This window comes from Salarias fasciatus, chromosome 8 (assembly GCF_902148845.1).
Source record: "Salarias fasciatus chromosome 8, fSalaFa1.1, whole genome shotgun sequence".
NCBI lineage: Eukaryota > Metazoa > Chordata > Actinopteri > Blenniiformes > Blenniidae > Salarias > Salarias fasciatus.
This window is the reverse complement of record NC_043752.1, coordinates 2124145-2151275: the sequence shown is the minus strand read 5'-3', so window position 1 is coordinate 2151275 and position 27131 is coordinate 2124145. Positions and strand designations below refer to the sequence as shown.

The window sequence follows — 27131 nt, the reverse complement described above, 5'->3', positions numbered from 1 at the left end:
ATTGGTAGAAACGCTGGAACCGCTGGAGTTAGCATACAGAGCCACTAGTGGACGCGTTTCCAAAAAGATGTTTTTAGTGGCTCTCAGTGCTGCTGTCATGTAAACAGACACAAAACAGCGAAAGTTCATTTTCACTTAAAATCAATCAGTCGTGTAAACGGGGTGAGAAATGATCTCTGCAGTTCGTGACTCCGTCGTGTTTCCTGTTTACAGACAGTTTCCTGAAGCCTTAGAGGACCTGAACGAAGCCATGAAGCAGTGCCCGAACAACCGGGAGATCCAGCGGCTGCTCCAGAGGGTGGAGGAGGAGTGTCGCCAGCTCACCCAGGAGGAGCACCAGCAGCAGGACCTGGAGCTGGAGCCTCCGCCCTCCCCTCCTCCTACGCCTCCCCCAGAAGAGGAGGAGTCCCTGTCCATGCCTCTGCCCCCTCCCCCGGAGCCCCGTCTGGAGGACATGGAGCCCGTGCAGGACCTGTTTGAGGACGAGGACTACCTGGAGCAGGAGCTGGAGGCCATGTCCATGGGTCTGCCTCCGCCCGAGTCCCTCGCCAACCCCTCCAGCCTCCCCATCATCCAGAGCCCCCCGCTGTCCCCCACACATCCCGATCAGATTTACCTGGCCGGAGGTTCGCCCATGGGTCAGCCGTACGAGTACCACCCCACGTCCTCCTCCATGTCCTCCCCGACCCGGGGCTCGTACCAGGCCACGTCGCCCTCGCTCTCCCCGACGCACCAGAACTCCCACTATCGCCACAGTCCTCCGCACACCTCCCCCGTGCACCAGCCCTCCTACCGCTTCAGCCCGCCGCCCATGGGGACCGGGGACCACCAGAGCCCCCCGCCCTCCCCGTTACGCCGCTCCGCTCAGTACAGAGCCAGCCCGCCGCTGGAGAGCGTTTGTCTGTACAGGTCGCAGTCCGGCTCGCCCGTGCGCTACCAGACGGAGCAGCTCCCCGGCCGGCCCAAGTCCCCCCTCTCCAAGATGAGCAGCCAGCGCTCCTTCCAGCTCAGCTCGCAGCCCTCCATCTCCTCCCAGCACCACCAGGCCCAAGGACTCCGCCTCCAGCCCTCCATAGCGCAAATCGTTCGCACAAACCAGCCCAGCAGCGTGATGGGAAACAGCAGCTACGGCGGCCCGATGGGCCACTCCATGGGCGGTCGCTACCAGGGCGGCTCGGTGGACATGGAGAGCCGCCTGGTGTACCAGCCCTCTCTGGACGGCCGCTCCATGCCCCAGGTGCAGGCCAGCGTCAGCTCTGGGGCCCTCTGTCAGCACGGCGGCCGAGGAGGGGTTATGGAGTCGAGCCTGTTGAAGGATGAACTACCCCAGCGCCCCTCCTCTGCCTACCGCGCCAGCAGCGGGGGCCCGGGGGGCATCCGTTACAGCCAAACGCCGCAGATCAGCCGCAGCCAGTCCGCCGCCTACTACCCGGTCTCTGAGCACGTGCTGGAGCGTGCCAACGCCATGCCCTCCTGCCAGCTGGGCTCTCCGGAGATCCCCCACATGGTGAGACGCCCTGTAAGTGCCAATACTACTGAGATGAAGCAGCACGTGCCCACCCCCAGGCCCCTCATCCACTCTCAGAGCGTCGGCCTCCGGTTCTCCCCCTCCAGCAACAACATCTCCACTGGATCCACCACCAGTCTGGCTCCGGGCTTCAGGCCGTCCTCCTCCATCCCGCAGATGGAGATCCCGTTGCAAGCCACGTACGAGCGCGCCTGCGACGACATCTCCCCCATTTCCCCGTCCCAGGGCGGCGGGGGGCTGTATCAGGGCGAGCCCACGCGCTCCCGGAACACACCCTTCATGGGCATCATCGACAAGACGGCGCGGACTCAGCAGTACCTGCAGCAGCCCTCGCGGTCCAGGGCCATGACCTCCATGGATTCTGCGATCAGCCCCACCTCCCCCGGCCAGCTGGTCCACCAGGGCTCCACCTACAGCCCCCCGGCCTCGCTGGGCAACATCGCCTACTACAACAAGACCAACAACGCCCAGAACGGGCACCTGCTGGAGGAGGACTACTACTCCCAGACCCAGCCGCCGTCGCTCGGCAAGCTGGCCAACGGCTCGCGGGGCAGCGGGGACATCATGGAGCGGGTCAGTCAGGTGCCCACCTACCCAGACGTGAAGGTGGCGAGGACTCTTCCCGTGGCGCAGGCCTACCAGGACAACATGTACCGCCAGCTGTCCCGCGACTCCCGGACCCAAGGCCCCACATCCCCCATCAAACCAAAGAGACCGTTTGTGGAGTCGAATGTCTGATTGGACGGTTGGACTCGGACTGTTAGTGGAAGCGAGAGAGATGGAGAGAGAGAGAGAAACGATACTTAGCTCGATATGTGACCTGTGTGTGTGAGAGATGGACAAACCCAGCTTAAAGAACTCACTAAGAACACACATGCACATACACATACACACACACACGCAAACACAAACACACACCACACTTAGGTTATCAGACGATATCTTCTATGAAAATATAACTGGCAGTGAGAAGGGAACCGTTCATCATCATATTCGGCACACAGGTAGGAGAACGGGAGGCTTCTGGCCTTCTTCTGAATCAAAGACCGATGTGCGGCACAAAGACCCCCCCTCCCCCCCCCCTCCCCCACCCCCCAGGTGACCCCAGCGGGCGGGACTGTGAGTGTGAAAGTACGACTCATCGGACTCTACTTGTGGACTCTATCCATCTTCTGTTCTTTCAAAGTGTGCTCTTAACCAAGGTTGCTAGTAGGCTCTATTCTATGTAAAACAATATTCTATGTTCAATACTGTACATTGCTCAGAAGAATACAAAAAGGCTCAACAACTCAGTACTTAGAGAAAAATGACAATATTTATAATTAAGTTATATATTGTACATAGAAAGAAAAAAAGAAATAGTTTGCATTTTGAATTTAACTCCGTCGACCCCTCCTCTGCATCGCGCTGCTCGTCACAGAAAGCCAGGCCAGTGAAACGAGGGATTCGCCCGAACTTGGAACGATACGATCGCCTCTGTCGCGTCGGAATTGAAGCTCTTCGCCGTGCTGTCTGCAAAGCGCTGCGCTGATTTCTGTCCAAAGCAGCCCGTCGGCTGTGCGGCCCGGGTTTTCAAAAGCCTTCGTTCGGCACGAAAACGATCAAACAGGGTTTAAATTCACTGGAGAAGCTTTACGTTTAGATGGAAAAGTCTGTTTGTTTTCACAGCAGTTACATAAAAGTTACAATTTCTTTTGGTTTTCATTTTGTTTTTAACCTTGTATGTTGTGAAAGGCGCCTGTGAATAAAATGCATTATTATAACTGTGATTAAAATCTGTTAATTAACCCTGAATAATTAAGCCTTTCGAGGCCACTCACTGAAATGTGCGTAAAAAGAACATTTTAACTGTGAGGTGTGATTGAATTTAAGGTACAAGATTCAGTATTACGTAAAAATGACCGAAACTGCTAATATTTCATCGTGTGAGAAAAGTTAGACTTGATCTGACATTGACTATTGTTGTGTAGCTAAAACAAAAAAACACTAAATATGGTTTATTAGATTATAGTATAACATTTATGTTTGAATATATATATTTGTGACATTACTATTTTGAAGATAAATGCATCAGTCAGGTTTGAAGAAGAGTCTCTGCTGTTCATGTTTCCTATATCCAAGTGATTCTCTCAGCCAGTTTAGAAGAAAACACAGAAAAAGGCACAACTTATGGTCTCTTGTCATAAAGATTAGGATTTTATTAGCACGATGCAAAGTGAACCAACAGAGGAGAAATCAGCAGTTTGTGTTTAAAAGAAGTTCTACCATCAGGATTTTGTTGAAACATCTTTCCAAACTGGCGTTAGTGAGATCAGACTTTGACTTCCTGGACTCAGAATGAGTCTTTTTTAGTCCTGAGATGACTTCAGTTCTGTGACTGGTGCTGTGCTTTGGCTGATTATATCTGTAGCTCCCTAACTTTTAGTTTCTTCTCTCTTTCTTTGCCGTGATTATTCAGGTAAATGATGCTTTAGACCTAAACCTCTGAATCGAATGTAATAACCTCCGGTGTGAACCTCCTGTTTGTCCAGACGACGCGGATCGCTGACGAACGGAGGCGATTGTATCGCGCCCGGTTCCCTCGCTGACGACGGGTTAACGCGGACAGCGCACAGCGACTTGAAGCAAGCAAAACGCACACACGACCAGGTTCCAGGCGTTTCCCTCCCTCCCGTTTCCTTTTCAACCATGACGCATTTTTAATTCAGCCACCTCTGCACTAAAAATGCCTGTTAAGTTCTTAACTAAGGGTGCACTTTATGTAACTTTACTTAGTTTTTTGTGGTTGAGATTCAGAGACAGTGTGTGTGTGATCGGTCACATCTCCGACCGGTGATGCCAGACGATCATTATTATTATTTTTATTTGCAATGCAGTGATGAATGAGGAGACGAAGAGCAAACGACGTTTTTAAACCGCTGAGATGTGTGTGTGTGTGTGTATATATAGACTTTCTAGCACAAGTTGTACATACTGGCTGGGATGTTCCTTTCTGTCCAGCTCGGGTTCGTTAGCGAAGCAAGAAGCCAATCATAGTCCTTATCATTAAAAATATTCAGAGAACTATAAAAACCGCCGGTCTAATCCGCTGGCCTTGCACACATTCTGAAAATACGTCAAATCTACTGCTACAACAATATAAAAATAATAATAATAAAGACTGAGATTTTAGTATCCAGAAGCTCTATATTCAGAGTTGATGTGGAATAATGAAAATATTCAAGTTATTTGTATATGTGGGAAAGGTTATAGACCATTTGTCTGTAACATTTTATTTTGGATGTGTGATAAAAGAATATCTAAGTGAGCCGTCTCCTGTTCACCCTCCTTCACCTGCTACTGGAGAGACGCGAGATGAAGGCGGAATCTGTACCATACTTAATTTAATTCTCTTGAGTTGAGGGTGTGTGGTTTCAAGCTGTCTGTGTATATTAGTTTGCTGTAAATAGTCTGATGCATGTTCTATTCTTTCCATGAGCTCAAGCAGAAACATGTATAGCGGTGCCCCCACCCGGCCCCGGCCCCCGCCCCCCCAGCCCCACCCGGTGTGTGTGTGTGTGTGTATGCGCGAGTGTGTGTGTGAGATGCAGTGTTTGGATGGAGACTACCCTTATGATTTGTCCTTCAGACCTCGCCACACCGACAGGTTCTTTTCTTTTCTTTTAATGTATTTGCTTGCTGAGCAGAGTTCTCTTGTCTGTAAATGTGAGCTTTCAGATCGCTGTGATAAGACGTTTAATTAAAAACAATAAAAAAGAATGTGTTTTTATCTCATGATAACTGATTGTAATCTGTGCAGTCCAGCTCATGTAGCGGCGGGTAAACTCAACCCGCATGGCGGTTACTTATTTCACCAGTGTGTGTTTAACCGACGGTCGGGTTGAGTCTTGAGGGATCCTGGTTCAAATCCCGGCAGTGGATGTTATAATGACTTGATTTAAAAAAAGAAGAGCGATAGGCATGCATTTTTATCAACAGAACTTTATCAGTTTGAAAGATATTTGTCCACGGAGCAACAGCACAGCAGTGTATCAAAGTTTATTTACATGGAGCAACATTTCTCTTCCGCTGTAACAGACTTCAAGCACCCGGAAGCCAAAATGAACATTTTCTTAATCTGATTCCATCAGATTGAACCTGCTTCCCTCAAAAAAGCTTTTTTTAAAATACACTTTCAAAAAGCACATTTAGTGTTTTGATTGAAAATTTCAAGACTGAACTTCTTCACCCCAACAAAGAATCTCCAGCTATGAACGAACAACTTGGTCAAAAATGCTGTAAACTTAAAATGAACTAACAATTAACAATTCCAACTTACACTTTTAAAGAAGACGCTGCATCTAGAAGAAATGGTTTTACTTTCCCGACACCTCAGGATGTGCCATCCGTCTGTTAGATCTGATCCATCCTGGACAGTCCACCACGTCAAACACACTCACGAGTCACGCCACTTCACCTCGACCAGGAGCAAACCAGCGAGCCTGGACGGAACGGGGAGAACATGCAGACTCCACACAGGACCTGACCGGAGAGAAACACTGAACACAGCCGGGAGGGACTGGAGCGGTTAGCTGTCTTTCCTCAAAGCAAGTATGGTTCGAGTCCAGGCTGGAGAAGCTTCCTCTGCAGAGTCTGCATGTTCTGCATGTGTGCATTTTTTTGGAAAATGCACATGGAGTTAAGAGGTGATGATGACTGTGAGTGTTGTTTGTACCTTCCCCTACATTCAGCTGCGATCGGCCCCCTTAGCCCCGCCACCCTGACCTGGATGAAGCTGAAGATGGACAGAAGCCAGAGAACACGACTCACTCAGTCCTTCTTCCTCTTGTTTGTGAAAAGATGCACCAGCCCAGGGACCAGGATCATGACAATCTGAGGCACGATGACGAACTTGACGAAGAACAGGCCGTAGAAGAGGAGCTCCGGTCGGACCGGCAGCGGCAGCCGGTGGACGTGGTACAGCCCCATGGAGGAGAAGGCCAGCGACAGCGCCCTGGGAGCCCAGGGCAGGGACCACCCGCCGGGCTTCCAGTACTGGGCCAGTCCCAAACCCAGGAGAGCGCCGCAGTCCCGAGTGAGGGACGAGAACGGAACCGTGTCCAGACGGATCCACTCCGCACGGCTGCACCACTTCTTCGCCAGAGCGATGGACCTGGAGGAGCGAGAGAAGGCGAATTACTGAGGAGACTCTGGTGTGACTGAGCGCCATCCAGAGACTCCTACCAGGAGAGGTCGATTCCCAGCTGCTGTAGTCCGGCGTGAAGCGCCAGAGCGGCGAGCAGCAGCCCGACGCTGATGCCGAAGAAGAAGGACAGGGGACGTCCCTCTGGGACCCTGCGGTTCAGAACGACGCCCAGCACGAAGCCTGAGCGGAACCGAGCAGCAAGACGCCGCTTTAGAACAGCGCTTCTCATTTACAGAGAGATTTGATCAAATACCAAAAAGCACTTCACTGGAGGGGCTTCAACTCTTCAACTGGGGTCATTTTTCAAAATGAAAGTCAGTTTATTTGCATAAAAGTTACATTAGAAGTACAATTTGATTTGAAAGCTTTATTTTGAACATGTAAAAAAAGAAGACATCCAATTAATGATTGATATGAAAGAGTTGTCACCATATGAGACTTTCACATGAATGAAAAGGAGTAGGAAGAAAACTGAATCAGTCTATCGAAATCAGTTCATGAAAATATTGAAAGAACATTCAAACAGGTGGAAAGTCCACATTTACATGAAAAAATAACCAAAATTTTTCTGAAAACAAAAGGTTTTAACTGACTGGACATTATTGACTCTTGTCAAGAACGAAAATATATTTTTATCAATATGACTTATTAGATGTATTAAATGTATGTTTGATTCGTTTTCAGGATTTTCAAGCAAATATTTGTTATATTTCCTTCCTATTTTTAAGATAAATGCAAGAAGCTTGCAAATAGTTTGTTACTGGGCTTCTTTTCACATCAAGACATTAAATGCAAGTTGTTACTTTCATTACAGGTGTTGCCACGATTCACAGAAGTTCTCAAATATGAACAACTTTTTCCTCTCCTTTCTTTAATTCGTTGTTTTGGAAGAAAGAGAAGTTAGCAAATTGCTCACTTTCCTTATAAAAACTTTCATGTATTTTTAGTGTTCGGTATTTTAAAGAAGAGTTTGAGTGAAAGTGCTGAGAGCTGCATGTTTCAGCTGATCCACGGTACCTGTGATGCTCCCTGCTACGACCTGATGAGGGAAGTGAGCCAGGATGAAGATCCTGGAGAGTCCCACTGAAACCAGCAGCACCAGATAGAACAGGTAGGGAGCAGACGACAACACCACACTGAAAGGACACACAGATCCACATGTATTCCTAAATGTTTGCCCATCGTGTCACGCTTGTTCACCTGACTGTGTTTACCTGCGACTGCGTGCGTACAGGAAGGAACCCAGCGAGGACAGCACGACCCACCACACCGCCGCCGTCACCATGGCGTGTCCCGAGGGGCTTCCTGAGAGACAGAACCACCACTCTGGACCTCAGACTGCACCAAAGGACTCAATGTACTGCCCGTGATTCACACAACACCTCCCACCTGGGCCGGTTTCACAGGTGGATGAAAACTGCTGAACTCTGGGCTGATTCTGGAGAAACAGACGTGATTCTCCGATCCACCAGAACGGCCTTTCTCCAAACAGCATCCTGTGGAAAACCAGGATTCAGATCAGCTGCCATCCATCCATCCTGTGGTCATGAAGGCCACACAAATAAATGGCACAACATACAAATTTACACATTATTGTGTTAGAAAAATAATGCTATGGTTGAATTAAAAAAGACTAATTTAAATTCTGAACTGGTTCTGAAATGTACTGACGTAAAAATAAATTTAATGTCAACTTTATTGATATACTATTACTTTTTTAAGGTACATCATTTTATTATATAATTGATCCATTGATAAATCACGTCAATATTAGTTAAAAATGCATTTCCTTCACAAGACAATCATCTGTAGAGGTCATGTTGTCAGTGAAGATTATGTTAAGGATGTTTTCTGTCAGGCTGCTGCTTATTTTTCCCAACATTTCAGGCTTCATTCAGAAACATTTATCAATATTATAAAAAACGAAAACAGAAAAGGGCACTTCAAACTGGATGAAGGGCATCAGAATAAAAAAGTGGTTCATGTTAGAAATCCTGTTATTTAGTTCAAATAGAATCACTACAACCTAGCATCTAAAGTATGAGAATGTCATTATTTTAGAAACCGTCTGAGTGACTGAAAGTCAACAAACTACGATCCTTTATAAAGGTTCCGCTGCTCTCTTCTGTTTCACGTCGGACGGTTTATAGCGCTGCACTGCCTTGTTGTCAAAGACGCCGTTTCGTTTTTATAACAAAACGCGTGATTTTATTTCATTTCAATCTGATAACTAATTATTGTTTCAAGAAAGAAGCATCAATGGTGCCAAAATAACGGGTGACACTGACGGCTGTTGGCGTAAAACACACATCTTAGCCTCCATGCTAACACGTTGCCGCTAAACCTTAAAAACATGGATTGTTCGGCTGGACTCACCATTTAAACACTAAATTGAGCCACTCGGACACTGCTGCCACCCACAGCACCGCCACTCCAGCTCGTTTACTGAAGAAGTAAGTGAAGGGAAAGACGAGCAGGAAAGCTGCTTTAGGGTCTCCGATGTGAGTGACAACCTGCCAGATGTCTTCTCGACCTGTGGACCGCTGCTGGAGCCGTTCAGCGACCCAGATCCCCTGCGTGTACAAGGCCTCCATCCTGCAGTCCGCTGCCTCTCCTCCTCACGCGCTCACCTGGCGGGTATTCGAGTCAAAGGGGAGCTGTGGATGGTTTCTACATCAGGAAGTGACAAGAACCACAGGACAGTACTGGCCTTCCTCCAGCAGAGGGCGCCCTTCCACTGAAAATACACCAGCGTCAACTGGCGACACATCTGGAACCACAACAGCATCGCGTTAACATCAACTGACAGCACATCTGGAACCACAGCAGTATCACATCAACATCACCTGACAACTCATCTAGAACCACAGTATAACATCTGACACCACAGCATCACATTTGAAACCAAGACACCATGTTCATGGAACCGGCGCCAGAGCTAGGGGTCTCTGGGCCAGTCCATGAGATACACCAAAGTCTGAGTATGGTGGATCTGTAGATCAATGAAGAGCAGATGAAGAAAACACGATGTTCATGAGACCAGCGCCATTTTATTCTGACACATTCACATCTTTCTCAGTAAATCCATGAATTCAACGAATCTCCAAAATAGATCGTAAACACCATGCAGAATACATTACAAAACTCCATCACATAAACTGATGCAAAAGTTATACATGAACTCTGGTGAACAGAACCATCTAACTTACAGTGCATTATGTACACATTCAACTGTGTTTTATAGACACAAACCACAAAAAGAAATGTTTCATTATCATTACACCACATAAACTGAAATGTTTTATCACTAATTCACTTCTCTGTGTTGGAAAAGAAAAATGAATAATAAAAAAATGGGGGGGGGGGTTGACTGTTTTATATTAAAACATAGAAAACCATAACACTTTCTGTTTCATATTTAAACTTAATAAACCTGTAACTTGTGTTTGTTTTGTATCAAAACGTTTTTGTTTTCTTCATTTGACTACATTTCAGTCCCTTACACTTACATCAACTGAAAGCACATTTGGAATAACAGCTTCACACCTGGAACCACATGTCGTGATCACATTTGGAACCACAGCACAACATCTGAAAGACACCACGTTTACATCAGCTTACAGCCCACCTGGAACCACAGCATCACACCTTTGACCTCAGCATCACGTTAACATCAGCTGACAACACTTTCGGAACCAGAGCATCACATGTGGTCCTGCAGCATCATCAGCTGACACATTTAGCACTTTTAGAACCACAGCATCACATCTGGAACCACAGCATTGCATCTTCACTCATACGAAGGAAAGGTAGGAATGCTTCAAACAAACGACCCTTTTCTTCAGTTTGACTGGACACTTATTTACTCCATCAATTCAAATCCAAAGATTCCATGTGTTTTCATGATAAATCGAAAAATATATAAATAAATTTCTGATTAATTGATCAATCAATAGTTGCAAACTTAATACAGGTGGTGAATATCTCACAATTTATATTAAGTAAGAAGAAGAATTAAATAATGTGTGTTATTTTTCAAAATTAATCAAGTCATGTCAGATTTAAGAGAAAGGTCTACATACCAGGAGAGAAATTATTGGATAGTCCAGTAAAAAGAAGAATCAAAAAATAGAATTTAAAAATACCAATAAGATCAATTTTATTTTTTCAATCGTGGCTGTCTTCTTTTTTTCTGTCATTTTCAAAGGTCACATATTTGGCTTAAACAGACTGCTTAAGAAAGTAAGGAGAAACATTATGTCTTTCTTTTTTCTCTTGTTCTTTTACTGCCTTGTTTAATTTTCTATTTTATTTTATTTATTTCCCCTCTCTTTTCTTTATCTTTTTCTACTTTTTTCAAGTTTTATGATTTTCTTCCTCCCTTTTTCCTTTTTTTCATTACGTCTTTCGACACGCCCAGGCGCCGTCTCATGACGTCATCGCGTCGCTTTACGTAAGGCAGGCGCTCCGGGTTCCTGGCGGAGAAGATGGCGGCTCCTGGACCGGGGGAGTATTTCAGCGTCGGGAGCCATGTCTCTTGCCTCACCTGCTTGGGCCAACGTCTGCAAGGAGAAGTGGTCGCGTTTGACTACCAGTCCAAGATGTTGACTCTGAGTATCCTTTGGTGGTTTGGAGCCGGCGGCTGGATGCGGCTCGCTGGCCTGCCTGGCTGCACGGGCCTGTAGGGTAACCGAAAAGATGGCAAATAGTGATCCGCGCAGGCGTAATTGGTGCTAGCTAACTTACAAAGCTTTACCCGTTCAAAATGTATTTTATTTTACGAGATTGCTGGTGGTTCTGATAATTTCCTCTCAAGACATTGATGCCTTTCGCAGTCCGTTCAACTGCTCCAGGGTATCTGCTCGGGCGTGCATGTGTTTTGAATTCACTCATTGTATTGCCAGCCCTCAACATGGATCACTATTTGGCAGCGGCTCCTCGTAAGGCATCATGGCCACAGACCGCTGCTAGTTAGCAGCTAGCTGACACCCGGACACCGACGCGGCTCCGGCGGGCGCGCGGTTAACCTGTGTAGCTGTGGATGGGGTTGCTTGTAGCGTGTTGCGGATGGTGTTTTCTGAATGGGCGCCGTAACCTTCCGCGCTCCGTCCAGGCTGCTGTTAGCGCGGCTAGCATGCTAAGTTTCGGTCACACACACACTCGCACACCGCCGCTGCTGCGAGGCTCGCTCAATTAACGGCATTAACGTCCTCCAGCTTATCAGCTGGGTTTTCTCACATGTGGATCTGGTGACTTTGCAGTTTTTGAATGATCGTGGAGGGACTTGTGAGTCAGTGGAGGGGCAGCATCACTGCTAGCAGCAGCGTTAGCTTACCGGTGAGCTGGTCTACACCCATCTGTGTGAATGCTGTGTTCACCCCGTGACCTCCTCAGACCTGGACCCGGTGATCCAGATGATCCAGGGAACATCTGCACGGCCGATGAATGGATGCAGTCAGTGTGCTGACTGTTGAAGGCCTTTTGGTTTGTTGGCAAAGGCCAGGTTACACTGAACATATTTAGGTGAACTTCAGATGGTACCCCAGTTAATTTCCTATTTTGGGGATGATGAATACTGTAATCAGCGTGAAACTAGCTTTCTGTTTCAATTTTGGAAGTCATAGTATTGTGACGAACCACAAGAAAGTATTTAGGATGTTTTATTTCTCTTGCAAGCTTTCATATATTGAATTGATCCAATTTTACCGTAATTGTCTTTCACTGTTTAAATTTTATCTTCCAACTCTAACATGTCACTTCACATAACTAGGAATTTCATAAAGGTGCCCGTGTGATTTTTCAAAGGCAAAGCAGTTAATCAGACTTATGTGTACTCTCATCTTCAGTCACATGTCCCCTGGCTGTGGTATGACTTGAAATGTGTTTTTTTATTCTTATTATCTGTATGATATTCCTGTAGTCCCATAGTCTCCCTGCAATTTTACATTATTTACACAGAACTCAGAGTATTGCGGTTATGCCACAAATACTTCACGATATAAGGGATAGTGTAGAGTCCAAGGTGAAAGCAAGATCAGACAAATTTCTACGTCAACGTTTCTGTCATTCTTGCTCCCATCATCATTGTCTCATTTTGTTCCTCTTGAATCCCCTTTCCTCAGTTCGCGTGCCAAAAAACAAACGGAGCAGTTACACTGTAAAGGTCCACCTGAACCTGCAGGGCACGGCCAGCCATGCTGACAACTCCGACAAGCTGTTCCTGTGTTACTGACAGGGTGTGAGGGGTGGATGTGTCTCGGCTGCGTTCATTTAAAATAGTTTTCAGTGTTCTTCTTGGTGTTGGATTTAAAGCTTGGAGATGGATTTGCAAAACACACTTTTTTGTTGTTTTTTTTTACATGTTTCAACAGTTTGTTACATTGTTTTTGCATTTCTTGGCTACAGTCTTTGACTTCATGATATATTAGACAGTACTGACTCCTTAGTGATGCTCTTCTTGTTCATATTTTTTTAAATTATCCAACTTGGGATTTACATGCAAGTAATATCATGAGCTTTTATTGATTTCTGAATATTTAAATGATTAAATCTGTGATTTTAGTCATTTTATTTCCTTCAAACAGATGAAATTGATCTGAAGTGACACTATCTTTCCGTGTTTAATTTCCTGGCGCTCTTTAATGGTTAAAACTAATTTTCAAGAGAATTCAGTTTAAAGAAAACTGCCGCAGTCACGTCTCTCTTTATAGGATTGGACAGTGAATGTCCGAGCTGTGCACATCTGCTGCAAGCCTGTTTCTGCCTGTGTGTGGCTACTAGATGGCAGCACCGGCTGTGTTGTGACATGCCGTTACTGGCACTGCCTTCCAGTGTCGGCCTGCGATCGCTGCGCTCTGGGCTCTTCTGTGCAGCCGCCCTGCTGCTGTCATGCAGCGTGGTTTGGTTTCTCTCCTCTGACGTTGTGTGCCTTGACCCCAGTGCCTCGCAGAATGTGCTTCCTCCAGCGGTAAGCCAAACCTCAACGACGTGATCCTGATCAACTTAGCCTATGTTTCCGATGTGGACATCATTAATGACCGCACCGAGACTCCACCCCCACTAGCATCACTGAATGTTAGCAAGGTGAGTCCCGCCGTGGTGTTTTACTTTTAAATCAGCCTTGAAAATGATGTATTCTAAACTTACACTTGCATCAGTACGTAATTTGACTCCAATATTGAAAATCTGAGTTTAGTCCCTTAACTGAGCGACATTTTTTGCTTTTTTTTTTTTTTTTTTTTCATGATGAACTGAACAGTCGATGTGTTGGTGGACTGTTTCTGAAGAGTAAGTCGTGTAAATAAAGGTTGTTAAAATGTGAACGTCTCTTCACAGCTTGCCAATCGAGCGCGGACAGAAAAGGAGGACAAGCTGTCTCAAGCCTATGCAATCAGTGCTGGGGTTTCTGTGGAGGGCCAGCAGCTATTCCAGACTATTCACAAAACGTGAGTGTTGAGCTGCCGCGGCTTCAGTAAACACTGCTCAGCAAGTGCTTCGAACCATCACTCCAAATGTTTCTCAATGAATGAGACTCTCCTCATCGATCTGGAAATAAAACACTGAAAGTTGACAACCTCAGTTTAACTTGCAACTCTGAAAGAAGAGGATTCTCACTTCTTCTTTTGTCTTATTCTTTTTTCCCCAGCATCAAAGACTGTAAATGGCAGGAGAAGAACATTATTGTGATGGACGACGTTGTAATCTCACCGCCTTACCAGGCTGAGAACTGCAAAGGCAAAGAGGGGGGAAGCGCTTTAAGTCATGTACGCAAAATAGTAAGTATCATCCCTGCTCGGCACACAGTCCCAGATTTACTTTGTTTATGTCACGTTCTGTTTTTTGCTTTCATTCAAGTTTGGATTAAGTCAGATAAATCTCTAAGTCACCAAATCACCAAAACCTTCGATTTTTACATTTCTTTTTAGCAAATTTCTTAAGATTAGCAGACACAACACTGAGGCCTGAGATCTGGGTGGTGCTGCTTTTACGGCTACCCGTTTCTATCAAACTAGCCTTTAAAGCCAGGCTGTCAGGGAGAGTTTGTACAAACATCCAGGCTGCAACAGCGAGAGGAAAAGTTTTCTGAACCCGAAGGTTTCATTAAAATTGTCTTTATGTTCAGATTCTAGTCATATTCTTTTGTGATCGTTTGTTTTGTGTGGGAAAAAAGTCATTTTCATCATGATTGCTTTGCGCCGCAACAAAGAAAAACTTTGAAAGTTTAAAATTAAAGGTGATCCTGGCTCTATTCCACTTCTCCCACTAAGTCGAGGTGGCTTTGGGCTGCATGTGGAAACTGAACTGAAATGTTTGACACTCGATAATTAAATGAAAAATAAGCACTGCTGTGGAGCAACGAGACTTGATTTGATTTACTGTTTTGCTCAATAAGAAAATCTCTTGATAAAAAGCAGTTTGACTGTTTCTGTGAGCTGCTGTTGATCAAATCAATATTTCTAAATCACCTTTCATACATAAAAGCAACACAAAGTGTATTACAGCATTTAAAAAGAAGAAAACATTACAAAATAAACCCGTCCTCCATTTTTCTAAATAAAAAGTGCATTTTTTTCCACGGTGAACCAGCACGTTTGCGAGGAAACAGTTATTTGTTCTTCTAGCTCCAGTGGGAGACACCAGTAAGCTGAAAATTCCCCCATTTAAATGTAATGAAGTACTGAATGGATCGTATACGTGAGTTTAGAGTGATTCCCTGAGGGCCGGCGAGGCACATCCAGAGGAATGAGGCTCGTTAAATTACATCTCATCCAAACTTAAAGCAGCTTAACTCAGAAAACGGGCTGTGAAAGTCTGAGTGTTGTTCTCCCAGTCTGAGAGGAGCTGAGATCAGTCCACACGGAGAGGATCATATTCTCCTCCATCACCTGGTTTGTTGCTCAGTTTGTTGTTTTGAGCGCCACCCGGTTTTCACCTGACTCGTCTCCCATCTTTTCTTGTCTCGCCGCGGGTTTTTAAACCTCTACAGTCTTAACGTGAATAAAAAGTTAGTTTCTCCTCCAGCTCTGTGTTCACCTGCCTGACATGCCGGACGGTTTTATTGTCCAGGGTCACTCAGCCTTGATGTTTCAGTTAATGTTTAAGTTGCAGATAAAGAAGCGGCGTTAAGAGAGAGTCGGAGAGCGACTGAGTGAGGAAGTAGTTCAGGGACAACAGAAGATTCCTCAGTGTCTCAGTTGAAAAGCAGAACCTGAACCTGTTCCTTTAAATGATCACGTCTTCGTTGTTGTTGCAGGTTGAGAAACATTTTAGAGACGTGGAAAGTCAGAAGTCCATGCAACGTTCACAAGCACAGCAAACACAGAAGGACTCCACTTTATCTTCTTGAGTTGGCGGCGCGGGTCGGCCGGGGGAAGGCGACGCGGGAGGTTTTGTTTCCCACTGCCAGACGACGTCGGCATTCCTTGTCCTCAGTTTGAGACCACAAGGAGCAGCGCTGAGGGCCCTGGATCCTGAAGATCAAAACACCATTAAATGAAAAAAAAAAGACAAAAAAAGAAAGAGGAAAAGATTAAATCTTAAATTAGACTTTATAAAGAATAATTTAAACATGAACCATAAAAGCAACCATAGTTTCCTTAACTAACTTGTCTCATTCTGCCCCCCCCTCCCCCCCTCCTGTCCCTGAAGCCTTTTCTTTTTCCGCCCTCCTTCCTTTGCCTTCAGTTCCATTTCAAAAAGAGAAAACTAGAGCAGTCAGAAAGGCTTGTTAGCTTTATTTTCTGTCATCGTTTCCTTTTTTGCTGTATCCATGTTCTACTGTCTGTATTTTCTGTATTTTAAACAAAATGTGACTTGAAACGCCACACTTTAAAGGACATTTTCTAAAATAAAAATAACAAAAATTCTGACTGTAATACTGTAATTTTCAACGGCGTTTGTGAGGAGCGACGTGATCCTGGCCGTGTGTCGCAATCTGGAGCGTGACCTTGACGCTCGACCTCGGATCACTCTGCCACATTACCCCCCTCCACACACACACACACACATCAGGTTTTTAAGAGGAGCACTCAGGTTTTCCTCTCTGTAATCCATCTAATTACCAGGAAGTGACGCGGCCATCCTTTCAAATTAATAATTGAAATGTTTTAAGCCTCTGGCTATGATGCTGCTGCTCCCTGACATTTTGTCTCCTGGGGGAAAAGACGAGCTCTTCGCAGCGAGTCGGCGTGAAATGGATCGTCTGTAGTTAAATGAAGCGGAGAGGATTTTATTTATTGAAGATGTTTCCAGGAAGGTGAAGAGGTTGATGGGTGCTGGGAGAGAGGGGGTGTGTCTCAAGACTTAAAACTTTGGAGAACATTTCCTAGTCCACCTTCCTTAAAACTGATTTATTTAATTCCTTTCTGCTGCGGCACAAACTCTGAGATCCTCGTTGAAAAGTCTTGTGATGCAACGCTGATTTCCAACCTTTCGGGCCCTAAAGCCCGGCCGCCCCCCGCCTCCACCACACCCTGCGTGCCGCAGTGATCACCAAGGCTCTAATGGGAAAGAGGTTTTGGTGCAGAAAGCCCACATTTAGCTTGAGAGTCACTTAAAAGCCGTGTGTCTCGCTGCTGATCGTCGCCACGGAACGATTTATGGGAATCTTACATAATCTCATGCAGAAATAAAAGGATTAAGTGAGCACTGCTATCATTAAAAAAAAAAAAAAAAAAAAAAAAACACTCGGCGCATCCATGTAGAGGAGCAGATGTAGATCCTTATTTTAGGAGCGGCTCCAAAAGGGCCCAGATTTGCTCCCCAGAGATAAGGTCATGTTATGTGATCATCGGTTTAAGCCCATAATCCTCCTCTAATCACGAATATTCGATGTCTGCTCATAGAGAAGCGGCAGAGTTTGTTTCCACACGGAGGAGTGAGAGCAGGTAGAGATGCCTCTGAGCGGGACCGAGCTGTCCTCCCCGCCGAGGCCATGATGCTGGCGGCGGCGGCGGCGCTGCTGCCGGCCCTCCTGCACGCCGCCCTGGCCTTCGGGGTTTGCCCCCACGCCTGCCTCTGCTACGAGTCCTCCGACCTGGTGGACTGCAAGTCCCGGGGGCTGGTCCGGCTGCCGCCCGGCGTCCCCCACAGCACCTGGCTGCTGGACCTCAGCGGGAACCGGCTGACCGAGGTGAGAGCCAAGTCCTTCGTGGGACTGTGGTCCCTGAAGATCCTCCTGGTGTCCAACAACAGCATCCACGCCCTGCACCCTCAGGTGAGTCTGCCTCACAGCCTGGACCTGGTTTCCACACAGCCAGGAAAGTATTTTGATAATGAGAAAAGACCAAGGAACAAAAATGAAGAAAAAAATCTTGATTTGTTAAAATAATGAGTTATTTTTGAGGTGTAAGAACAGATGTCTGGTCTCCCTCCTCTCGTGTCAGGCTCTGGCGTCTCTTCAGTTCCTGGAGAGGCTGAGCCTGAGCTTCAACCGGCTGCGCTGGCTGCCGGTGGATTTCTCCCGAGGCCTGTCGCTGCTGCAGGACCTGCGGCTGGACCACAACCTGCTGCAGCACATCGACTCGTCCTCGCTGGCGGACGCCGACGGCCTGAGGAAACTGGACCTGAGCCACAACCGCATCCGGGCCCTGGACCCGGCGGCCTTCAGCGGCCTGTCCCGCCTGAGCGTCCTCAACCTGGAGGGGAACCGGCTGAACGCGCTGAAGGAGGGTCTGCTGAGCCGCCAGCAGGGCCTGGAGGTTCTGCTGCTGGGACACAACAACATCTCGCTGCTGGAGCCCGAGGCCCTGGCCCCCCTGCGGAGCCTGACCCTGCTGGGCCTGCGGGGGAACCAGCTGGTCCACATCCGCTTCAAGACCTTCCTGAAGCTGCACACCACCAGCACCCAGCTGCAGATGTCCTCCAACCCCTGGACGTGCGACTGCGAGCTGCAGCGCGTCTTCGCCAAGATCCAGCGCGTGCGCCACCTGCACGTGGAGGACTACGGGGACATCGTGTGCCGCGCGCCCGCCCAGCAGGCCGGGAACTCGCTGGCCTCGCTGGACAGCCAGCTGTGCATCGCCGAGACGGCGTCGGTGCTCGTGATCACCATCACGGTGCTGCTGGCGGTGATCGGGACGCTGGTCAAAGCCAAACGCAACGGCATGAAGAACAAGCAGGCGGCGCCGGAGGACGACTCCCAGAGGAGGGAGGAGTGACGGGCTCGACGTGCGATCAAGACCTTCATCGGTCGGTTTAGAGACACCAGTTCATCTAATACACGTGGCTTTGTTCTGCTATGGGAAACCGGACGACCCAGAGAAAACCCACACACTGGAAGAACATGCAAACTCCATACCCACTGAATCAAGTGTTTGGCGCCCACGAAGACACTGAGAATAAAATCATGATGGAGATTTACATGATGCAACAAAACCAGGAAGAGCTATTTAAGTTTGAATGTTTCTTTTGAGGCTTTACTTTTTTTTTCCATCAAACCTTTCTTTTCTCAGATTCCACTGACCAGCTGAGCTGGTTCTGCTTCTGAAACATCACCTCAACATGCCGCAGTTCCTGTTTCAGCCTGTGAAATTGCATCATATGAAAATCAGACCATCCCAGTTTGACAGGAGTCAAGTGTTTTGTCACGTCCTGCAGCCAAAACCCGGGACAAAGGGACTCTCCTGAACCGAGCTGAAGGGGGACGGGAGCCGCTGGACCAGTTTGGGCTCAACCAGCAGGACTGACTGGAACAACTGTAGCCTGCTGCTCCCAAACATCTCATTTATTCTGTCCTTAAACTCCTAAAACTTATTAAAAATTTCAATCTTTGTATCTCAAATCCTGACATGCTCTCTCATTTACAGCTGACAAGCCAAAGAAACAGACTGACCTGCCCCACATGTTGAGAAACACTGCCTGACGGGAATAAATATTCATTATTTCAATAAATTGATTATGGATGCAGTCACTTAAAGATTTAAAAACTGAAACAGTCACTATAAAAGAAAGTCTTTATTGATATTTCAGATATCTAATCAGTGATCATGTGAAACATACTGCTGTACCAACATGAAGCTTTCATATTTCACTGTTTACATGGTTTTTCAGTGAAATTAAATACTTGAAATGATTTATTCAATGATTGATATAAAATATGAATATTTACACATCAGATACAAAATCAGAGCTTCGTGATTAATGAACACGTCCGCAGTCTGGAGTCGTAGCGTCAAAGGCCTCCCGTTCCATCAGCACCAGCCACCCGTTTTATTCACACAACTGTAAGAATGGCTCCAAAAACTAAGACTTTTCAAGCAGAAGTTCCCTTTACATCTCAGAGCAAAATAAAAACACAAAAATGTAAACATGAGTCCAAATAAATTATTAAAAAAGAGCCAAAAACAAGAGGAAGTTTTTCTTTCTGGAGCCTGTTTTCATCCTGAGCGTCGCCGACTGACAGAAGAAGTGCAAAGTCAGCCGGTGACAGAGTCAACAATCTCAGCCTGTGTGTGTGTGTGTGAGAGCGTGCACGGTTCAGCCGTCGGTCGCCAGGATCAGGACGGCGCCGAAGATGCCCACGTTGTGCCCGATCAGCTTCATCTGGTTCCAGAACTCCACCTTGCGGGTGTGGTGCCAGTAGCCCACGTTGCCGTCGATGAAGAGGACGACCAGCGGCAGCACGGTGGCCAGGATCTGGGCCGCCGGCCGGATGTAGCAGCCGGACAGGAACGCCAGCGCCAGCACGCCGAAGAGCACCTCCAGCAGCACGAGGGTCACCTCCCCGCCCAGGATGTGGTTCAGGTAGGCCAGCCGGTCCTCTTTACTGTGCTGCAGCGAGTACACCTGGAGGCACAGCACTCACCTCAACACACTGACTGCTGGCTTCATTTACAGTGTGTGTGTGTGTGTGTGTGGCATAAACTCTCATTATCTTTTTTTTTTTTTTGGATTAACAGAACACTAAAAAGAAAACCAATTACTTCCTAAATGTCAATTGAATCCATTAAAGTTTATAAAAACTAAATGACTGGGATTATAATCTGGCTCCTCATGTTGTTTTCCCTGAAAAAGAGGCAGTAATGTGTAAACCGGCGGCTCTCACCATGCAGATGAGATAGACTCCCAGAAACACTTGTCCGGTGGACTGCAGGGACCTGCTGCGAGCTTTCTGCCTGTACACCTCCCCGGCTCCGCTGGCCAGAACCAGAAGGCCTCCGATGATGGCCAGAGCTCTGGAATACATCCGAACCTGCGGGGAAACCGGGTTCAGACATGTTTCCAGCACGGTGTCAGCGCCGCTCGCTGACGGGACCCAGATCCAGTTTTCACCTCCGTGTGTGACACAGATTGATGCCGATCCAGGCCGCTGACCCAGAAAGGAGGCAGCCGTCTAAAACGCTGCTGATCAGCACCAGTGATTACAATCTGTTCTAAAAAGAAAAAAAACAACTAAAATACAGACATCTGTTCACCAGTTTTGTTTTTCCCTGAAGTAAAGAAACTTCAACTACAGCGGAAGAAAATATGCAGAAACAAGAATCCTCCATCAAACACAGGCGAGGACAAAATGTTCTTTTCTGTGTTCAATAGTGTTTGTGGAGGGACAAATGTTTCAAGAAATTCTCCATGTCATGAAGTGAGAAGATAAAAGAAATACAGAAAAATCTCATTTTCATGTGAACATGCATGCTCATTTTAAGAGTTCTGCAAAAAAAACAGGCAGTTTCTACATGAGATGATAATCTACACTGATAAAGAAAGTGCAGCTGCCAAATAAACCACAATGACTTCCTGAAAAGAATCATCTTAATATATGAGGAAGTATTTAAATCTGTCTTATTTGCAATGATACAGAGGCAAGACAAATTCAAGTCCTTTGTAACTAAATATAAACTACAGCAAAGCATTTCTGCTCTGACAAATTTCTCATAATATATGAAAAAAGGGTTACATGAGAGCACACAAAGAACATTATAACACATTTATAGTTGAAATTGCTTTTCACTAGGAAAAATTATACTATATATTAACTTCAGTTTTTTTAAAGTAATCTGAAATAATAATCCCCCCCCCCAAAAAAAAAAAAAAAAAAACTGAAAATCATCTTTTTCAGCCACCAGCAGCTTGTTTCTGTCCGGGTTTGATGTGTCAAAGCACTGTGGCTTGTTCACTCACCTTCAGCCAGTCTCCATAGTAGACCTGCTCTCCCACGTATGAGGCGTATGTGCTGATGGCCAGCTGCACAGCGGCGGCCAGAGCAAACCACCTCCTCTTCACCCCGAACGACATGAAGCTGGAGCAGAGCACCGCCGCGCCCATGTCCACGTACAGGTACGGCACGTGGATGTCTGGTTTCCTGCAGATTACAGAGAATTTAAACCAGAGAACCGAGCTCAATACAGCCACTGCTGAACCATCAGCTGAGCAGAGCTGCATCACGACACATGGTCGCTGTTCTAACAGGTCTGCACTTGGATTGGAAACACAAAACAGACAACTTAAAGCCTTGCTATATTAAAAAAATAGAATAACTTAATCCACTGATAATGTATGTGGGATCTGGAACAAACCACGTGGCATCAGTTGCTTTCTATTATTAAATTGTGCACAGCTGTTTACATTTATGTCTAGCGTCCTACACATGAGGAGCTTTCATGAAAGAAGAACCAGGGTCCTGGATGTGTTAAAACTTGTTCCACAGAGGATGAAACCTGTCAGTGAATCCATGTAGAAACATCAAACCACCTCCACAGAGGAATCATAACTAATAAGGTACAGTTACACTCACTTTTGACACACAGAGGTAATTACAGGGTGTGGATGAACATGAAGACCAGCCCACCACAGACTGAAACAATACTCCACCAGAATACACACAGCAGATTAGAGCCGGGGCTAAAGAGGAGAAATTACAGCCTGCTGTCCGAGCAGATTACAGACCAGGCTTCATGTCATTTTAATTTAAACATCTCCACATGTTCCAGACCCTCTGTCACAGGTTTGATTAACTGGTAAAAGCAACCGCCAGATGTCCACGTTTCGTTTTAAAGACACGCAGAGGACTAAAAGATGCTGTCCGGGCGCAGGGCCGCAGTAATCTTTTAGTTAACAGATTGTAGTTTTAGGAAGTTTGACTCTTCAGTCCTCTCCCACTACCGTTAGCTCCTCGGCTAACGTTAGCCTCCTGCTACACAGTGCGAGCTTTAAATCTCACCTTTTTGAGTCCGCGCGCTCAGCAAACAGCATCAACATACTGAAGCAGTTCCAAAATCCGACTCTGGTCAAAATAAACGCCCCGAGCTGGCTGAGAAACCTCAACATCTGCTTCCTACTGGGTGCTGCCATTTTTCCTGCTCATCTGTCCGCCGCCGACAAGAACTACAGATCAATGACTTCCGGTTTCAAAATAATAGCACCGAGCTTCTTTCGGCGGCGTGTTTAATTCATACACGCTTGGTTTAAGTCTTATTTTGAAAATACTGTCGAGTGTCCAGGTGAACGCTGATTGGTTCACTCAAATAAACAGGAAACACTATCAAACCGAGTTGACACTGCCCTCTGCAGGACATGTTGGGTAATTACAACACACCCAATCCAACTAACAACCACACGGGGGGGGGGGGGGGGGGGGGGGGGGGGGGGGGGGGGGGGGGGGGGGAAACAGAAGAAATGAACAGCTTCATATTAGAAGAAAATAACACAAAAAGGAAAAAAATAATGCAACTACTGGACACAAGCAAGGGGCATACCAGAGCATCATAACTATAGCCTAACACTACAAACAACCACACAGAGAAAATAAGCCAGTAAGATAACACAAAAGGATTAAAAAAACAAAACAAATGGACAAAATACAACTACCAGGCACAATTAAATGAATTAAAAAAAACAAAGTACATACATAAAGACAGACAAAAAGGCTTTCAAACAACTTTTGAGCCACAAAGATGAACTCTAGAACAACATGTAAAGAAGTAATTGAAAAACACAAAGATTTTTAAAACAACTACAGGAAGAAACCACAGAGGGGCATACAATGACAACAAAGACAGACACAACTAGTGAAAAACACAAACAACTACTGAAAGACAGACATTTCTGTGAGCTTTATCCTCATGCAGTGAAACCTTGTGTAATTATGAACTCTGAACACTAAAGCTCATTTTTCAAAACAAGTTACATTTTTGGGATCCATTTCTTCCCTGTGAGTTGGTTTGAAAAAAGAAAACTCTCAAAGAAACAGTAAATGACAAGGACAAAACAATATGTACTGCAATAAAAATCATAAGAGTAACTGCAATTAGAATGAACTCATCAAAGACAATATATCTAGACAACCATAAAATAACCCCAGTTGATTAAAGACTTTGTTGACCATGTAAAAGTGGAGAGGTGTGTGTGTGTGTGTGTGTGTGTGTGTGGGGGGGGGGGTGTAAAAGGTCACACCTTGTTCTTACATGACACATTCCTTGACATATAAATAAAACAATGATGCAGATAAATAAGAAAAGAGCAGAACAAAAAATGATTTGAATGAAGCACTTGAATAAGATTTACTGTCAAAATGTTTCTATTTATAGCTTTAGATCTTAACTGCAAGTGTTCCACTTATGATGGTTGTAGAGACTTTATAATTTACTGCTAAAAATAAAATATATTTGAAGATTTATATTTTCAAGTAGCGCTCACAATTAAAAAATTCTACTCAGAGGGTTGAGTAGAATTTTAATTCAGTGAAACACAAGAGTCATTCCTGTGTCCTCTTGTCAAAATGTGGAATCAATTAAAGAAACAAACACATTCTTTAACCTGTAATTTGTTAAACATATTTTTTATAACTTAAAATGGATTGAAATTAGAACAAGAATGACAAAACGGAAGTTTTTCCTCAAGCACCCAGTGACTCTCTAGGTAGGCCTTCATAACGATAATGAGCATCTAAACGCTGCGGTTAATCCACGGTGACGTGTTTGAGGTTAATCTGGTGTAGATGAGACTAACCCAGATCCTGAAAATGGCTTAGTGAGAGTCCTGCTGAAGGTTTACCTCAAGATCAGTAGATCCTCCGATGAAACGTCAATCAGACCTAACAATCGTGGAGGAGTGGAGATAACGTTCTGATTGTACCAGTTTCAAAGAGGAATGATTATTTCATGTGCACTAAGGAGTTTTCACTTCAGACTGAACTGCAAAAGGAATTAAAATCAACTGAAAACATGAATTAATGCTGAAATTCAGTTTGAATCATCACTGGAGGCCTGTCCTGAAAGCAGACAAAATGCAACACAGAGATCTGAGCTGAGACGCCGGAGAAAACAAACAAACTGGCAAAGTCATGCAGTCAGGGTGAGTCTGTAAAGACACGCAGAATGCAGCAATTTTATGAGACGTTATTTCAACATTTCACCGTATTTCAAATGGCAGCTTCCAGTAAAATCAGCATTTTGTTGAGAGTGTAGTTATTTTCTGTCATCATCATCATCATCGTCATCATCATCATCATCATCATCATCATCATCATCATCAAATAAATAATGAAAGTTTGAATTTAAGGTTTTTGTGGTTCTGTTTTTACCAGTCATCCAAGATGAAATCTGGCCCCTGAACTAAAACGTGTTTGACGCCTCTGCTCTCTGGGCTTCATTGTTCAGTTTAAAGCCTCTCATTGTGGAGTTTGCATGTTCTTCCTGTGCATACAAGGAGGAAAAGTGACCCTTGAATCATGGAGGCTGCAGTATAAATCCCCGTTTTATACTCTGCGTTGATAAGACAGATTGGATAAAGAGTGAGATTAAAGTAAGTCAGTGGCTGGCACTGGGCGCCAGTGAGCTCCACCCTCACCACCTGCAGCCAGCTTTCACTCAAACTCCATCGCAACGATCAGCCGGTTTTCACTGATGCAATGAAAGCTCAGGGGTGTCAAACATGAGGCCCGTGGGCCAAAACTGTTCTGCATGAACCTCCAGTAAGGCCCACCAAACCACAAGCAAACTTCACCAACACAGCGCTGCGAGCCGAGGCCGAGCTCGAACCGACGCTCCCGTCGTTTCTATTTCAGCGCCTCGCTCTCTGCTCTGCAGGTCATCAGGATGCGGGCCGTCCTCTCCGCCTCCTTCCTGCTCAGAGGTTACGGCTCCTGATTGTTTAATCCCATCACGGGGGATTGGTGACATCAGGGCCAATCCTGAGCCGACCCGTGCCAAAAGCCCGGCGGGGGGGATCAGCGAGCGGGGATGAAGAGCAGTGGGACGGCGCCCATCAGTCAGTTGGACGGAGACGCCTGACCGCAGCAGGGAAAGCAGTCCATGAGCTCTTAGGAGCCGACACATTTCTCTGGTTGTTGGGGACCCCGCCATTCAGCAGGTGAGCATTCCTTTATCCATAGGAGAGTGTTTTTTAACAGAAAGACTTGGAGCATGTTTGTTATATTTACCGTCTTCTAACTGGAGGATCTTGATCTTTCCCCACAGTCAGGATGGCTCGGGACATGTCAGATAAGGAAATCTTGAAAATGGAGCTTGACCAGTTGAAGAAGGAAGTCAGCACACCTAGATCATCAGTAAGTCCACACTTTTTTACCAGAGTCACTCTGAGTTTGAGCTTTCGGTGTCATTTTTTTCACTTCTGCTTCTCCAAACAACAGGTGAGTGCGAACTGCACCGACACGATCGCTTTCGTCGAGGGACTGGCACCGAACGACCCGCTGATCAAGGGCGTCCCCGACGACAAGAACCCCTACAAGGGAGACAAGGGGGGCTGCGTGGTCACATAACACACGGACGGCCCCGGAACGGTGGCTTTTTTTACGGGAGCTGGATTATGTTGCTGTGATGCTGTTCCAGTAGAGCTCACCAGGATAAAATGTACAGTAGAGAGATAATCTGTAAAGCTACCAGGAGAGAGAGAGAGAAAGAGAGAGCGAGAGACCCTTTTCATCACTGGATTACTGTATGTACCTGTTGATATGGAAACGCTTCTTTGTCAATTTGTAATTAAATGCAAATAGCTGTACAAAGCTTCAACCTGACCTGGCTGCTCTGGTTATTGACCTCTGCTCCCGGAAGCCTTGCTTATTGGGTTTTTACTGTGTTTTCATGTCGTTTTGGACGATCAGCGATGACAGCCACTCCTCACCTCCACAAAGTCACCGCAGTCGTGCAGCGACGACTTAATCTGAGCCGTAATAGGATTTCTCTGCCGTTGGCAGTGGGTCACACGGGCCGGGCGACACACAGCCGCTTCCTGCGTCCAAGTCTTTAAGCTTATTCCTCGCTTCATCCCGGCTTCCAGCTCCAGCTCTCCATCCAATTAGTCCTGTTTTCAACGCAGGAATCAGAAAACACCACGTCCGTTGAAGGTCTGGAGCCGTCGGGGTAACTCCTGCCTGTTTCTATATCAAAGATTGTGTCATGTGGGATTACGGATTAAACGCCACGGTGCACACTGGGATTTCCCTGCTTGTCAGATAAAAACAGA

General features: G+C 46.1%; 6 protein-coding genes across 17 annotated transcripts in view; 4 read left to right on the top strand and 2 right to left on the bottom strand.

Annotated features, from left to right (window-relative positions):
• The window catches only part of tanc2b (tetratricopeptide repeat, ankyrin repeat and coiled-coil containing 2b), a 146290-nt gene extending 140993 nt beyond the window's left edge, over positions 1-5297 (top strand). For all 12 annotated transcript variants that reach the window (XM_030098225.1, XM_030098227.1, XM_030098226.1 and 9 more), the window contains one exon: positions 214-5297. In XM_030098225.1, the coding sequence (XP_029954085.1) occupies positions 214-2266 (2053 nt within the window). In that variant the 3' untranslated portion in view covers positions 2267-5297. The remainder of the gene's footprint in view (positions 1-213) is intronic.
• Positions 5298-5509: 212 nt separating this feature from the next.
• On the bottom strand, positions 5510-9397 carry g6pc3 (glucose-6-phosphatase catalytic subunit 3). Its single transcript, XM_030098065.1, has 6 exons — positions 9090-9397; positions 8103-8209; positions 7928-8018; positions 7731-7849; positions 6752-6893; positions 5510-6680 (listed from the first exon to the last, which is right to left on the bottom strand). Exons 1-6 carry the CDS (start codon positions 9305-9307, stop codon positions 6338-6340), a joined length of 1020 nt encoding a protein of 339 aa, XP_029953925.1. The 5' UTR covers positions 9308-9397; the 3' UTR covers positions 5510-6337.
• A 1728-nt stretch (positions 9398-11125) lies between these two features.
• On the top strand, positions 11126-16579 carry lsm12b (LSM12 homolog b). The gene is made up of 5 exons (XM_030098850.1): positions 11126-11327; positions 13663-13796; positions 14049-14158; positions 14359-14488; positions 15967-16579. Exons 1-5 carry the CDS (start codon positions 11201-11203, stop codon positions 16057-16059), a joined length of 594 nt encoding a protein of 197 aa, XP_029954710.1. The 5' UTR covers positions 11126-11200; the 3' UTR covers positions 16060-16579.
• An 876-nt stretch (positions 16580-17455) lies between these two features.
• LOC115393679 (insulin-like growth factor-binding protein complex acid labile subunit) lies at positions 17456-18871 on the top strand. Its single transcript, XM_030098788.1, has 2 exons — positions 17456-17928; positions 18098-18871. The coding sequence occupies exons 1-2, from the start codon at positions 17647-17649 to the stop codon at positions 18869-18871; spliced, it is 1056 nt and encodes a 351-aa protein (XP_029954648.1). The 5' UTR covers positions 17456-17646.
• A 781-nt stretch (positions 18872-19652) lies between these two features.
• Positions 19653-23022, bottom strand: tmem101 (transmembrane protein 101). The gene is made up of 4 exons (XM_030098145.1): positions 22870-23022; positions 21831-22011; positions 20758-20904; positions 19653-20498 (listed from the first exon to the last, which is right to left on the bottom strand). The coding sequence occupies exons 1-4, from the start codon at positions 22998-23000 to the stop codon at positions 20190-20192; spliced, it is 768 nt and encodes a 255-aa protein (XP_029954005.1). The 5' UTR covers positions 23001-23022; the 3' UTR covers positions 19653-20189.
• Positions 23023-25902: 2880 nt separating this feature from the next.
• gngt2b (guanine nucleotide binding protein (G protein), gamma transducing activity polypeptide 2b) lies at positions 25903-26495 on the top strand. The gene is made up of 3 exons (XM_030098480.1): positions 25903-26018; positions 26126-26214; positions 26299-26495. The coding sequence occupies exons 2-3, from the start codon at positions 26131-26133 to the stop codon at positions 26425-26427; spliced, it is 213 nt and encodes a 70-aa protein (XP_029954340.1). The 5' UTR covers positions 25903-26018; positions 26126-26130; the 3' UTR covers positions 26428-26495.
• Positions 26496-27131: the final 636 nt, after the last annotated feature.

Bases quoted from the DNA above. Each gene is read 5' to 3' on its own strand.
- gngt2b (XM_030098480.1), top strand. From the start codon at position 26,131: ATGGCTCGGGACATGTCAGATAAGGAAATCTTGAAAATGGAGCTTGAC. The intron at 26,215-26,298 runs GTAAGTCCACAC...TCCAAACAACAG, and splicing joins TCAGCACACCTAGATCATCA to GTGAGTGCGAACTGCACCGA.
- LOC115393679 (XM_030098788.1), top strand. From the start codon at position 17,647: ATGATGCTGGCGGCGGCGGCGGCGCTGCTGCCGGCCCTCCTGCACGCC. The intron at 17,929-18,097 runs GTGAGTCTGCCT...CTCTCGTGTCAG, and splicing joins TCCACGCCCTGCACCCTCAG to GCTCTGGCGTCTCTTCAGTT.
- lsm12b (XM_030098850.1), top strand. From the start codon at position 11,201: ATGGCGGCTCCTGGACCGGGGGAGTATTTCAGCGTCGGGAGCCATGTC. The intron at 11,328-13,662 runs GTATCCTTTGGT...AGTGCCTCGCAG, and splicing joins GTCCAAGATGTTGACTCTGA to AATGTGCTTCCTCCAGCGGT. The intron at 14,159-14,358 runs GTGAGTGTTGAG...TTTTTTCCCCAG, and splicing joins TTCCAGACTATTCACAAAAC to CATCAAAGACTGTAAATGGC.
- g6pc3 (XM_030098065.1), bottom strand. From the start codon at position 9,307: ATGGAGGCCTTGTACACGCAGGGGATCTGGGTCGCTGAACGGCTCCAG. The intron at 8,210-9,089 runs GTGAGTCCAGCC...GGTTTTCCACAG, and splicing joins CTCAATTTAGTGTTTAAATG to GATGCTGTTTGGAGAAAGGC. The intron at 6,681-6,751 runs GTAGGAGTCTCT...TCGCTCCTCCAG, and splicing joins CTGGGAATCGACCTCTCCTG to GTCCATCGCTCTGGCGAAGA.
- tmem101 (XM_030098145.1), bottom strand. From the start codon at position 23,000: ATGGCAGCACCCAGTAGGAAGCAGATGTTGAGGTTTCTCAGCCAGCTC. The intron at 22,012-22,869 runs GTGAGATTTAAA...TGTAATCTGCAG, and splicing joins GAGCGCGCGGACTCAAAAAG to GAAACCAGACATCCACGTGC. The intron at 20,499-20,757 runs GTGAGAGCCGCC...CTGTGCCTCCAG, and splicing joins GAGTCTATCTCATCTGCATG to GTGTACTCGCTGCAGCACAG.